This window comes from Pinus tabuliformis, chromosome J (genome assembly GCF_031772625.1).
Source record: "Pinus tabuliformis cultivar Carrire ecotype Pingquan chromosome J, CPIR1, whole genome shotgun sequence".
In the NCBI taxonomy this organism is placed as follows: Eukaryota; Viridiplantae; Streptophyta; class Pinopsida; order Pinales; family Pinaceae; genus Pinus; species Pinus tabuliformis.
Window position 1 is genome coordinate 251,621,328 of NC_142295.1, and position 15,616 is coordinate 251,636,943.

Sequence of the window (15,616 nt, forward strand, 5' to 3'; positions counted from 1 at the left end):
GTATGGCAATCAAGACATGTTTTAAGCATTCTCACTAGGAAACTTCTCGAGCTCATCCATCTATATCCCAAACAATCTAGGAAAGACGGTGCATCCTTGTTTGACCACAATGATGCTACTGATGAAGTCAGAGAAGCCCTAATGAGTACATATCCATCCTACAATTGTCTCTTAGAAACTCTGCTAGATAAACACTATTCATGCTTCATCTCTTTCCAAGCAGAAACTGGGGCAATGCAACAGTGCAGCCACTATTCCATGTTTGTGAGGAGGATAGACACAATCAGTCAAATGACATAACTAAAACCAAAAAAAACTAGTGTAAGATGCAGAGGAAAGAGGATTAGAAGGAAAAGGAATTGAGCAGCTTACTTTGAAATCTATGGACAATAACTGGTCAATGGAAAAACAAAAATTAACCCACCATATGAAACCTGTTAGACTTAACTCTATCTTCCTCCTCTGCCAAATGTGGTGCACAGCACTGATTCCTAAGGAGTATAAGCAAATCCTGAGGTCTTTAATACATAGAATTTTTCCAATTGGCATCAACAAAAGAGCTTCTAATGATTCCTAGTGCATTTCATGAATTCAATTAAATAAAACCACATTTTATTTCTTTAACTTACCTGCTTAAAAGGAACTTCTCCTGTAAGTTTCATTCCTAGCATTACCATGCGTGCTACCCAGAAGAAAATAATATCATGTCCTGTTTCAAGCAGGGATGTTGGATAAAAAGTCTTCATATCGATGGTATCTTCAGGCCAACACATTACTGAAAAAGGAAAGAGACCAGAAGAGAACCATGTGTCTAGCACATCTGGATCTTGTTCAATGTGATATTTCTTGCCAGGAAATTTGGTGCCTGCTTCAGTAAGAGCTTCTACCTCATTTCTTCCAACTACCCAGTGATCAACATATACCCCAAACTCTTTAAGGTCATCATCCTCCAATGTGACATACCATGCTGGAACACGATGACCCCACCATAGTTGCCTTGATATACACCAATCTCGAATGTTCCTCATCCATCTGCAAAATATAGACCATTCAAAAAGGAACCTAATGCATCCATCCAACTACTAAACGGCACATGTTCATGATGACATTTAATTTTTAAACAGACAGTTCAAGTAAGAAAAATCAGGAAGAACACCTGAACCAATCAGCTTCAAACTGCTTTGGAATAATCTCAAGTCTACCATCTTCCACAGCTTCACAGGCTTCTCTTCCCATATCAGAACAGTTGACGAACCATTGTGGCTTTACCATTGGTTCTACAATATCATCACTTCGAGAACATGTGCCCAGGCGCATCTCATTGTTTTCAGCACCTCTGTAAAGGCCCTGTACATACAACAAATAAAACATCAATGCCAGCAGTTTCAAAAAAAATTAGTCAGGATTCAAGAGATCAATTTTTCTGCTACTCTGTAAGATCAATATTTCCAAGCCCGTCTTAACAGGGAGTATTTCACACATGAAATGCATGAATTACTGTGTTGTGAAAACAAAATATTTTCTGAAGGCATAAAAGAGCAAGAATTTTGTAACACTCAACTATGTTACTTTAATCTTCGCAATTGAGAAATGGCAAGATTTCAATATTATTAACAGAACATTCTGATAAATTACTGATCAAGGAAACAGTTAAAGGAAGGATTTACTTCCAATGGCTCAACAATGGTGGGAATCGGGATAGTCTGAAACCTATAATATTTTAAAATATCTTGGAAGCTAACTGCCACTCTGTAACTATGCTAACCGATATTCATGACCACTCAAGTAACTTCCTATGATATTTTAACAACGTTGTCCTATATAAGTGACAGCTCTTGATATTCGTCGACAACATTGTGGCAATTTAGACACATCTTTGGCATGTGTGAAACATCTCCCTTTTATTTCATGTGAGAAATATTCCATGACATTTACATAATGCAAACACTACCCAACTTCATTTCCCAAACATATCTATGACATAAAATAAACATTACACTATGAGCGTGACACTTTTATCCATCCTCGTCTCATTTGGTACTCTCATAAGTGAATCTCATTATTAATATTACTATGACAACTTCAAGTGCCACATACACACTTTTTAATTACCACATAAACACTGCTAAATATCTTATTATATTTCAACATCCATAAACATTAGAGTAGGATCTAGGACAATATAAAAGAAGATATTATTCCAAAATACTCTATATTGATTGTCATAAGCCCCTGCATCAATTCTCGGCCCTACACAGTTGTTTATAGCTAGAAAGTCATCAATTGTCATCTACTAAACTATTAAAGTATTAGTTTTTCATTTTACATGACACAATTTTTGGTCATGTTGACTGTGATCATCAAACATAACCATAATTTCATTCTCACTATCACATCTTAGCACTTTAGATAATGAGGCGCACTCATTGTCTTTCAGAGTCTCAGCAATTTTTAAAGAAATTAGCATGTACCATGGTGAAAACATGCTAATTCAACAAAATTTCCATGATATAGATGATACTTCAAGGTCAAGGACTCTCACCGTATTGTCTTATGCTAGGGAGACTGGACAAAGTCCTAGAGTTCAAAATTTGTATGCTAATCATTTTACACATGGATTGTGATACTACAAAAAAGATTGGATGATAATGGGCTTACTCAAGATGGAAGGAATTGCGGCATGTTTTATAGGGTTCCAAATTGCAAAAACTGATGTTTTTCTCTGTTATGGGTCAGTGACATCATTTTGAAAGGTGAAATCTGTTTGAAAATCTCCCATGCACTTTGTTATTATTGGAGCAAACAGCCAGCTCCAACGTTAATATCTTATGTATTTAAGATGACCATGTTCGTAATAACATGTAAACACTATGGAATGACATTAAGGATAATTGATGTTAGGACTCAGTTAGGTCTTAATATATGATGTAATGTATGAAGAGATAGGTGACAGCCGTTTATGTATTTGGGTACATGACTAGCCTACCTCAGGTTAACCCTGCAGCGTATTGCCATAGCATCATTAATAATATATAGAATTTATAGCTTCCTCCCCATATCTTCTGTTTATTTTCATGTGCATGTGCAGTTCTAAAATCTTGTATGATATTGAAGCCTTGTTCTAAGGTTGATGGGAAATGCTTTGATTGAATACATATATGGGAAATCAAAGGCAACGGCAGAAGAGCAAAGGCACAAAGACAAAGGAGGCATCCACTGCATTTAAATCCAGTATTCTGGAGTCTGTATATATATATTTGGATGGCAATTTCAAGACCCTACATTGGAACTCACAGAAGTAAATCAGAACGGAAATTAATAAAAGTTTTGGACGGTTGACAGCCCAACTCTGACCTTGGGTGGCACCAGGAGAAACAAGTGTAGATGGCAGAGGCTATAAATCTGAGCAGGAAGGTAGCTAGGTGGCTGGTAATCAGAATCCCACAGATAGACAGGTACTCTGAGTAACCAACAGACATAAGGCCTCCAATCAGATATATTCATCGGACACTGTTCTTCAAATCAACGAATGTGTAGCTGTGTGGACAGGTAGACATTGGTTCCAACTGGCAAAAAACTCAAATCTGACAGCAAGCAGAAAATGAATATATGGAAATGCACATTGTGTCATTTATGATTTATCAGACAGCAGCACTTAGATAATGAGGTGCATTCATCGTCTTTCAGAGTCTCAGCAATTTTTAAAGAAATTAGCATGTGCCATGGTGAAACAATGCTAATTCAACAAAATTTCTACGATATAGATGATACGGCAGATCAATATACAGAAATGCATGTTATGTCATTTATCTGCAGTCAACGTTTTGCAGATAAATAAGAACAGCAGAAAAATACCTGCAGTTGCAGTTGACAGTTTGGGACATCAAAACAGCTAATAGAAAATTGTAGGTGTGGATCTGAGTGGTGGCTCCCCCTGCAGATTATCATATCGCAGCATTCTGTATAGGGAGGCTAGACTACACATGTAGGCAGAAACTCACAAGTAGTCCAGTGGTGGCATTTCCCAGGCAGAATAGGTTGAATAAGTTCTATTGTTGAGCCACAGAAACTGAGGCAGCAGTTCAGAAATAAAATTTTGAGCAGAGATATGCCAGTTTTAATCCCTCAGTATGCATCAGTACAATAAAAAGTCTGGAGTGGTGTGACAGTTTCAGCTGAAAGTCTGGTTAGTTTAGAGATTGCAGTTTCTAATGTTTTGGAATGTAACATAAGAGAAAAATTCTGGTGACATTTTGTGGGTGGCACAGGAGTCGAAAAGGAGGTTATTTGATGTCTCTAGAAAACATGAACACTGGCTGATATAACTGAAAACGTGAGGAGAGGCAGAAAATTCATTGGCAGGGTCATGGCACTGCAGGACCGTGACTAGGAAAGCACACATAGGGCAGACAGATATGACCAAGGCAGTCAGATGATGCACACAAAGGAATTGTGGCCAGAGCAGACACATGTGAGTTATGTGGAATATCAAAGAAAAATAGTATTGTTGGGATGAGGTGGTGTTGCTGAGTAGATTTACCTGGCAGGTAACAATTGAAGCTTTGCTTTACTTGAATTTTGGTGTTCATAACCATGTGTTGATTTTGGTCACTGTTGACCACTCCGTGTCACCTACCCTATAGCAGTACATATTTTTGCAAAGGAATTCCATCATGTTCGAGCAATCAGATATCCAGGATTCATCATCATCATTCATCATTTTATCAGAGTTGTAAACCCCAATTCTGCAAGTATAATGTAAATGATGCTAGTAGGACCATGTGTGTATGTAACAACCTAGGTAACCCTACTATTTTGGCAATGTGTTTCATCCTAGGAGGTTTTTCGTCTCACTAATTCATTTTTGTTTCTAAACACAGATGATCGACAAAAATTTTCCGTCCAGCCTCACCCCAAAGCTATGGTGGAATTTATTGTCAAGATCTTAGGTGAGTCCTAGTGTTTTAGTCGAGTTTTTTGTAAAAGTGATTTGGGAATAATTTAAGCTAATTGACTAAATTATTTTATTACAAATCACTTGGTCTACTAGATCATATTGAGTCGCAGAATTGGGTAATAAATTGAGGGTCTATAACAAACAGGTGTTCCCCCTTTGAAGGTTGAAATGTAATTATCTTATGTAAAAAAAATGTTAGTGCATGGTCCCTCATATTTAGACACCATGTCAAAATTATTAATCCCCTCAAATGTCTATTAATTAAATTTTCTAGCAAAAATAAATTAAAATCCTAAGCCAAAAATTTAATTAATTAAAGCCAAAATTAAAATCCTAGAGAGATTAAACTATCCAAGAGGAAAAACTCGTGGGTTTTAAAGAAATTAATTTTTGGGGTCTTACACCAAGGGAATATTTGAAATTTCAAGAAAAATTGGACCCTTAGGCTTTGGTGGTTAAGTCAAAGTCAACTTTTTTGAGAAAATTAGCCCAAAATAATTATTTTTGAACTAATAGAAGATGGGTTAAATGAAAAATTCGAAAATTTCTCAAAAATAAAGATTTTCAACGGTGGAGATTAAAATATGACCAAACATTTATCAACGGTTAAGATTATTTTGACGAAGATCAAGCCAACTAGTCGTTATTTTCCATTTGGAGGATTTATCTATAAATTAGAAGCCATTTGCTTCTCAATACAGGAAAAATCCTGTAAAAAAATCCCTGAGTCAAGCTCTACTGGTTGTAATATTTTTTTTTGGTCCATAAAGCAAAAGACTTTGGGGTTTATACATGGTGGTGTTCCTCTTCTGCTTCTTGTGGTAATATTTTGGATCATGTTCGTAATTCTTTATTGAATAATATTTTATAAGTTATTATTTCTTTATCCATTTGATTGGAATAAATATTTGCACAGGTATTTTGCATTAGTTACTGGGTTTAGAAAAGCATTCTAACTTGATTGATCTAGCAGGTATCTCTAGATCTTGAGGGTTATGGTGTTTATCTAGCCCCTATTGATCTAATAACTTGATCTTAAGTGTGTAGAGACTTCAGGGATTCAAATCTTGGCGTGAGGGGAAGTCTTCGGCTAGACCAGCCAACCCCCAAGACAAAAAAGCTTAACAACCAAACATGAGCTCTACCCCTAGCATCATGATCATCACCTTGGTTCCTAGGGCCCCTCATATGGACTCCTTACATCATTAAGGAACCCATGATTGTCCCAACCCCTGGTGGGCGATGAACTGCCCCACCTTTAGGGGGGTATTCACTGTAATATCTCACATATCATGCTCTCATCCCTTGGAGCCCCAAGCAGTTACAAAAGAAAAATCTATAAAAGGAAAAAGGCATATGAAGAAAGGTGGAAAAACAATGGCTGGAGTAACTCATGTACGACGATTGCTCCCCCTATTAGGGGGGTATTCACTGTTATATCTTACATATCATGCTCTCATCCCCTGGAGCCCCGAGCAGTCACAAAAGAAAAATCTATAAAAGGAAAAAGACATATGAAGAAAGGTGGAAAAACAATGGCCGGAGTAACTCATGTACCACGATTGCTCCCTCCTACATTCATATACCCAAGTGTTCGCTTCTCTTATTTGAGATACACTTGTACCGTGGCATGTGGCTTGGAACCTTCTCCTAATGCCCCACCCCATTCCATCGTTATTTCACATACCACTTGCCATTTGATGGATGTACCATGGGCATATCACCCCCTTAGAGGCTGAAACCACCCAATAGGGTCCTTGGTTAACCTTCTTCTTGAACTTGGAGACATTAGTACGTTCTGAAGGACATTATGAAAAGGCATGCCACTATGAAGTGTCCACTTGGAAATGTACATATATTTTTATCTATTGTGCATTTAACAAGAAATGTACCATAATATGCAAAAGATGGTTAGGACATACAAATTTAGCACGTGAGCAAAAACCAAACATGAGCTCTACCCCTAGCTTCAAGATCATCACCCTGGTTCCTAAGGAACCTCATATGGGCCCCTTACATCATTAAGGAACCCATGATTGTCCCAATCCTTGGTGGGCGATGAACTGCCCCACCTTAAGGGGGTATTCATTGTTATATCTTACATATCATGCTCTCATCCCCTGGATCCCCGAGCAGTTACAAAAGAAAAATCTATAAAAGGCAAAAGGCATATGAAGAAGGGTGGAAAAACAATGGTCAGGGTAACTCATGAACCACGATTGCTCCCTCCTACATTCATATACCCAAGTGTGGGCTTCTCTTATTTGAGACACCCTTGTGTTGTGGCATGTGGCTTGGAGCCTTCTCCTAATGCCCCACTCCATCCCATCACTATTTCACATACCACCTACCATTTGATGGATGTACTGTTAAATTTCCACGACCTTGGGTCTAGGATAGAATCTTAAAATCTCTGACACTACCAAACCAAGAATCTAAATGATACTACTTTATACAACGGAATATAAATAGCAGTAAATCACATGCACAGAATATAGACAACTTTTTACAGTTTTCAACCCAACTTCATTATATTAAACAACATATAATACAATAGTCTAGGGCGCCCGTACCAAGGATAATGGCCCTCATACATCCACTAGTACAAGATACAAAACTGGGGCTTGGTGCCAGTGCATCGACGACCAATCTACCCTCAACAAGATACTCTGACCATTTGGCTGTCGCATGCTCTCTCAGCTCCTCTCAATCGTACCTTGTACCTGCCTGTCCTCTGACTACCGATATGCAGCTCCTGCCTCTATCAATGCTCCAAGTCCATCTGGCCACTGAATCTTGGTTGTCCAATCTGCTCTCTAGTTGTGCCTTCGTCCATCAAGGCCACAACACATCGAGACTCCTATCGAGTTGTTCACAGCTCCACTTGTGAACAACTCTCAATCTACCCAATGTTGCTCCTCAGCTACTCAAGGACTTCCGCCCACTACGGTCTTCCTGTGCTGCACCGATGTAAGACCAACATAGGGCACGAAGGGCTACCACCTATTACTGCAAGATGTCCATCTCCCACAATGAACACAGGCTAGGAGGAATGCCATCTTCTACTGTAGATGTCCTTCTCCACACACAAGTCTCGAACTCCACAACTACTCCTCTAGTTCGCCAAACCTTGAGCTCAACAACTACTTCTCTCGCAACTAACTTTGTCCATCAACGTGTTGCTCATGGGGCTCCAACTTGGACACTATCACGCTGTCCTCCAGCAGACCATAAGTGCCCAATCTCATCCACACTTGGTCTTCTCTCACGCTGCCCTCCAATAGTCCACGAGAGACCAAGTCCACATTGTAGCATCTACACCTAGTTAGGGCATCCCCACACTTACGAGACCCTTACACATGGCTACCCACAGACTCCACCAATCTGCCCTTTGTTTTGCAATAGAGGAGCTATTGCACAAACCTGGGCATCTGCCATCAACAACCTGTCCTCTCCTAGGACACCATCAACTCATCAACCAAGGGAACATCTGCAACACTTCTTGCTATTGTCCTCTTGCCTTCCAATCTGATGTGCCTGTTGTCACCTTGGTTGCTTGGTAGGCCTCCCAACAATCCACGTGGGCTCCTCCAAACAACTCCTAAGGCCTCCTCAAGTTGCCCATCAAACTGATCCAAGTCTAGTCAACATTTTTGACCCAACATCCCTCCAAAAACACTGTTGTAATAATGTTTGACTTCGTTGTTGTGACAGTTTTGGTTAGCACACGTGGTTAGGCGAACGAGAATGCCTTTTTAGCGGAAAAAAAATATGAAATTAATGATTTACAAGTGACAACTGATCATTATGAGTACATATCTCAATTCCATGTCGTAACTATGCTTGGCAAAAAGGTTGACATAATTCTCGGTCAACCTTGGTTCAAGGAATTAGATACGTTCATTCTAAACACCAAAAAAAAAAAAATATTGATATTCCCTTACAAGAAGAAGATGGTCACGTTCCAAGACATGACAACGAAATCAAAACTAATAATGCCTTCAGTAAAATATCTTAAGGATATTTCAAAACTAATGTTTCAAGAGAATCCAGAAACAGTAACAACGAAGCAGAAAGAGCTTGAAGAAGTCATATCCAACAAAAATAAAGAGAATTCATGTTTGAAGGAGCATAATCAGAATCTACTTACACAAGCAAGAAAATGTAAAGCTAAGAAACACTAGTTAGAACAAAAAAAGGATATTCCTGAAAAGAAACTCAACAAACATCAAGAAAAGAGGAGGAAAATTTACACTTAAAGAACCTTAATTAAAAATTATTAGAACAAATCAAAAGTATAAAAGATAAAGAGAAGGATACCAAAGATAAATTCAACGATTCACAAAACGAAGAGCTTCTATGCTTAAAGAATCATAACCAAGCCCTTCTTACGCAAATAAAGAAACTAAAAAGTGACAAAAAGTCACTAAATATCAAGTTTGAACAACTTCAAGAAGAAGCATTGAAGTCTCCAGTCGTTTCAGTCCAAGTTGAAGATAAAGGAATAAATATCGATCCAATTAATATCACAACTTAAGAGGATGAGAAACCAAAAGAAGTTAAAACATATTCAGAAGTTGCAATGCAAATGATGGACATTCCAAATGATGATGCCAACTCAACAACAACAACACCTGAAGGAAATCAGGGAACTGCCACTAACATGATAAGGGAAAGTCCAACCAGAAGAACTCCTTGTTGACATCTGAATCACAAGAGCGGACTTTCCAATCAATCTACATACCAGTATCACTTGGAACAAAAACAACATATTTATGTTCCAAAGAATACTTTAGTTTGCAAAATCCAGTCCGATGGTAACAATTCATTGCAAATTTTCAGTGACTCGAAGATTTCACAGAGGATTAATCATTAATCTAGGATGGTCAAATCCATTTTCGATTCGACAATTTTATTTATCGCTCCAAGGATCGTATCGTCTTGCAACAACGAAGATGACAGTTTCGCGACGACCTGAAAAAGAGATCAAGGGTTTTCATTAGTAAGCTTTGAGGACAAAGCTTTTTGAAGAAAAGGACAATGTTATGAATATAATTCATATAAAAATAATAAATGCAAATATAAAATATAATAATAATAATTAATAATTAATTAACTAATAGTTAGTTAGTTAGTAATGAAGAGGCATGTCTTAGAGACATCACCATTTATGAAAGGGCACCTGCCTTGGTATAGAAGTGTGCCCTCATTGTAATCATTTCACACATCTTTTATACATTCAACAATTCTTATATACAATTTGTCAATTACTACTTGTCCTACGATGGATACTTACATATTTCAGTTCTTCTGGATTATTCCGCTGTGTATACGAACTTTGTTCATTACAGTATCAGTACCGCTTACATTTTCTTCTGAAATATGTTGGAACAAAATTACTCTAAAAACAAATCAATCATTAACAAGATCACCTTTCATTATAAAACCTTTTGCATAAAGATAAGATAATATGATTTTATTAATGTCCAATGAACTGGAGTGCTAAGTAGGATAAAAGCTGAAACAACTACAGGTCATGATTGGAACATTAGCACACAAGAAACAAAGAAGATAAGACATTCTAAAATTTGACCATCATTGGTGGAAATAATGTGGGTCTTTCCTGAAGTATATACACACCATGTAAAAACAGGTGTTTTCTTTTTTAGACGTGTATTTTCTATTTTCAAGCACATTCTTAAACATCTTCATCAAAACAACATCCGCAAATCCATTTCCTTGATGTCCAACAAATAGTTCAATGGGAGTGCTAAGTATGATAAAGTTGAAACAACTAGAGGTCATGATTGGAACATAAGCATACAAGAAACAAAGAAGTTAAGGAAGACGACGGACGTTCTGAACTTTGACCATCATTGGCAGTAATTGTGGATATTTCCTGAAGTATATATACACAACACAAAACAGGGGTTTCCTTTTTTAGATATGCATTTTCTACTTTTAAGCACATTCCTGAACATCCTCATCAAAAGAACATCTGCAAATCCATTTCCAATGTCCAAGTCATTAGGACAGTAGTGCCTATCAACAAAAAACTATTCATACTATGAGAAAAAATTTAGTGAGCTTCATGTAAGTTATATGGTGCATGAATTTAGAGTGAATGAAAAGAGTCGAACTCGGAAAACCATACAGCCAGATTCATGCAAAGTGACTGTCTAAGATAAGAAGATTAACCCAGATAAAAGTAAAATAAAATAAAATAAACCCTGCAGTCCATAAATAATTTCACAGATGCCTCTAGTAGCTAGTTTATCTCATTTTTCTGATATGCTAAAGAAATTAGAGCAGCAATACTTGTACATCATTTTCAATGTATGCACTCAATTATTAACATATGATAGTGAAATTGCAAATGAGAGGGCTACAGTGGCTTTATAATTTGCAATCTATACATTTATTCTGACAAGGAATTATGAAACTGACCTTGCTTTTCAAAGCTTCAATCACAGTAACACGAGCATCAAAGCGCTTCAATCCTTCAAATTCCTTCCCCCCATTGCTATTGATCATACCGTCATCGCTAAATATATTAATGAATTCTAAATTGTGGCGCTTCCCCACAAGAAAATCATTTGGATCATGAGCTGGAGTAATCTGCAAAAGATATCGAAGGCAATATAAAGTTATAATTCAGCCTCTCAATTGCATGCCCTTGCCCATCTAAACAGAACAAAAACTAACACGGAAATTTTCATTGGAGAAATCAAATTTATGCCTCAAGCAACTACTGGAAAAAAAGAAAAATCCCACAGGAAGACAGACAGGAATTTTCCCTCGAGGTGTGACCATCCAATTTAGTAAGAAAATCAATCATATTTCATTACCTTAACAGCACCAGTTCCAAAGTTTGGATCAACAAGCTCTGCATCACAGATGATAGGAAGTTTTCTTCTGTTGAAAGGGTGAATGGCAAATTTATTGTGCAAATGCATATACCTCTGATCTGCAGGGTGAACTGCAATTGCAGTGTCCCCTAACATTGTTTCAGGCCTTGTTGTTGCCACAACAATCTCCCCCAAATCCTCATCTAAAGGATAAGCAAAAGATGTTAGAACACCAAATTCCACTGGGGATTTATACCCAGGCACTTTTAGTAGTGTTCGCCCTTTGATATCAATATAGTCTACCTGCACAACATGAAAAAAGAATGTCAAATAGCTAAAATGGTGTAAAGATAACTCGCATGATGGTTTGAAATATTCCTAGAAACTACATGAGAAAAGAAAAGAAAAAATTACAATAGCACAAAAAGGTATTTTTAAGTCGCCATACTTCAATATCTGAAATGGCCGTTCTTAGAATACAATCCCAATTCACAAGTCGATGATCCCTGAGAAATGAAAATTCTATCAGACCGTATAAGTTATTGCAACTGACAAAAGAAGAACCAAAATAACAGCTAGTGACTGAGCTATTGGTGCATCAACGAGGGAATACCTAACAAAACACATCATAATTTCTGGAGCCACCTCTATAAGGAAGATGTGCAATACAAGAAAAACAATCAACAAGCTTGAGCACAAAAGGAAACATTGCTAAGAACTAATTCCCTCAGTATGTATTGAATATTGTTTGTGAGTTATTCAAGATGAACATTAAGTTAACCATCAAATCTGGAATATACAGCAAACAATGTGCCATACGGCCAAAAAAATTGCAGCTTGAATCCTGAGGGCATCATAAAAATTTTGCATGGAAATCAGGAATTTAAAAGATACTAACATGTTCTAGATAACATGCAGAATAAAAATAAGATGAGTAAATTGATCTAGCAGACCCCGTCATCAAAGTAGACAAACAATGTATTCTGTACCATGAGCAAAGCATTCCATGGGTACAATTCTTAGCAAAAAAGAAGGCTAAACCTGCTAACGGGTGCAACCAAATCCACCAAAGGCCTTCCATGCCCTTCAGTGAGATCAACACGTTACAATTTTCTAGATGAACAATATGTTCTCAACAAACCTTAAATACTGTTTGTCATTCAATTTAGTAAACTACCCAATTTTATAACTTCTATCATTTACTTTTTTATATATTTCATTTACTAGATATTATTATAGCAAACTCCTCACAACATTATCAAATATATATTAATAACTCGTAAAAATACTGTCCAATTGGCTACAAGTGATACTTGGTTCCCACAAAATATCAAGCAACAGTGTCCTCTAATGCAAATTATTTAAATTACTTTCGAGAACTGGGTTGGCAGGCTATGTATTTCTTCAAAAGTGGAAGGGCACTTCCATCTTGTGAAATGCACCAAAACAAATGTATTGTTCAAGCTCTCTTGTTAGAGTTTAAGCTGTTCAAGAGCTTCACATCGTCTTTCGAGGGTTGAGATCATATCAACAATAAAGTATGAACTCTTTAAGTTTTTTCACAATCATCATCCAATACACCATAAATCTTTCCGTTTAAAAGCTGAGATTGGACCTGAAACTCTACCCATAATATTTGATTTCCACATTTTCCTTCAAGGTGCCTGAAACTGTACCCATACTGAGTCCAACTTTAAAACTCATCCAGATCATGTTCATTTTAATGCCATATTTTATTTTATTTTTTTGATTGGGTCAGCTGATCTTCGGACAGTAGAACTCTGACTTGAGCACAAGGATGAACTAACAGGGCAATATTTACAACCACTGATATATCCCAACAGCATAAAAAGCAGGATGGCTCTAGAGAACTCGATAATGTTAATAAGAATGATGCTATCCTTTTAATCAATGATGGGTCGCTCTCAATTGGTGACAGTGAGGTGTTAATGATGCCTCCACCATGATTCAAGCCTTACCCACAACATGTTGATTTTTATAGCTTCAAAAGGTCTTCTGCATAGGCTGGTGTCTTTGCATGCAGGAGAAGAAGTCTCCTTTCGGTGGTTGCTCAACAAGAGCAACTAATATGGTTTCCTTCCTAAGTTATAAATTAGAAGTTATGACAAGTGCATTGATTAATTATTTGATTAATGTAGACGTTGGGCTAATGTTTTTTCTAAGGATAAATAATTAATTATTTAAGTGACTCATATCTAATCTCCATTGTTGATCAAAGAAAGCTAGGATTTAATTCTAGCCCTCAATCACTTTGGAGATTAGGGATTTGGCCTATGGAGAATTACAAAAGCAGCCTAAGGGGAAGGATGAAGACACAACAAGAGAAATGCAAAGATAGATTTTTTGAAGAATTTGCATGAGTCATAGTGCAACAGATTTGATGAGTGAGAGATTCATGTAGAAATTTCTCATTTCCCACCCCGGTTTTTCAGTTTCTCCTTATTTCTCCCATATAGTTAAATGCCCTTTCCCATAACCATACATTTAACAAGCTGGAAAAATAAATTTGTTGAAAACACAAATTCTGGAAATTTTACAAAATGCTGGAAATTGCAGAAATAAAAATCAGCAGTAATAAACAGCCATTAAAACACGTTTAAGCACTGAAATTTTTGGTCAATGTGACCCTGGAAAAACCCCCTACAACTCTTGGGGAAAACCAGTTTGAGAGCTCTTCTTTATTTATGGAAAATGCCTTTTTACAGTAAGAGAAATATTCAGCAAAAATCAGCAAGCAAACTTTTACAACTTATCTCAGCCTTGCTGAAACTCAGCCTTGCTAAAACTCCGCCTTGCTGAAACTCCGCCCTGCTAAAACTCCGTTGTATAGACTTGCTGGAACTCAGCCTTGCTGAAACTCCGCCCTGCTGAAACTCCGTTGTACAAACTTGCTGAAACTCTGCCCTGCTGAAACTCCGCTGCTGAAACTCCGCTCTGCTGAAACTCCGCCGCTAAAACTCCGCTCTGTTGAAACTCCGCTCTGCTGAAACTCCGCAGCTCACTGTCCAGAAATCTCCCTTGCTCTCTTGCTCTCCTTCTCTCAATCTGCTCATGAAAGAATGAATGACCTTTTCCTCCTTTTCCTCCTTTAATCTAACCCCAAGTGACTTTTGGGTGATCCAAGTGACTTTTGGGTGATCCCTAAATCCAATGGCTGAAATAGATTGAGATCTAAGGCTGAGATTAAATGCTCATTTAAATCTCACTTTTTATTTTTTAATTCACCCCACTTTAATAAAGACCCACTTAGTCATTTATTTCCAAAGTCACTTTTCCTTTCTAATTTTTCATTGACTTTATAAAAGTCACTTTAAAATTAGACTTAGTAACTTTATCACTTAAAGTCACTTTTAAATTAGATTTAACTTTATAAAATTATAAAGTCACTTTAGGAGAAAAATTAAATTCTTTTGGACACTTTTCCCTAGACCAAAGATCAAAGCCTAAGGGAACCACCTGTCCTCCGGTACCAAATTTCAACACTCCCTCTTACCGAGGAAGGTGTTCCTCACCACACCCATCTTGTCTCTGAAATAGACATGCTTTCCCCGTGGTAAGGTTTTGGTAAGAATATCTACAACCTGCTCATCAGTGGAAATATACTCAAGCTTCATAGCTCCCTTCTGAACATAAACTCTGATGAAATGATATCTGATCTCGATATGCTTTGACCTGTCATGAGATACTGGATTCTCCGTGAGTTTAATGCAACCCTGATTATCACAGTAAATCACTGAAGGTCTCAACCGCTGACCAAATAAGCCAAACAACATCTTGCGAAGCCAGATAG

The 15,616-nt window shown here is 37.3% G+C and overlaps 1 protein-coding gene across 1 annotated transcript in view; it reads right to left on the reverse strand.

The window, feature by feature from the left end:
- Nucleotides 1-15,616, reverse strand: part of LOC149226718 (valine--tRNA ligase, mitochondrial 1-like) — a 91,054-nt gene that overhangs the window by 62,963 nt on the left and 12,475 nt on the right. Inside the window, exons 2-6 of the mRNA XM_089380280.1 lie at nucleotides 12,254-12,353; nucleotides 11,806-12,108; nucleotides 11,405-11,575; nucleotides 1,157-1,347; nucleotides 630-1,032 (exon numbers count right to left, since the gene is read on the reverse strand). Coding sequence (XP_089236406.1) covers nucleotides 630-1,032; nucleotides 1,157-1,347; nucleotides 11,405-11,575; nucleotides 11,806-12,108; nucleotides 12,254-12,353 — 1,168 coding nt within the window. The remainder of the gene's footprint in view (nucleotides 1-629; nucleotides 1,033-1,156; nucleotides 1,348-11,404; nucleotides 11,576-11,805; nucleotides 12,109-12,253; nucleotides 12,354-15,616) is intronic.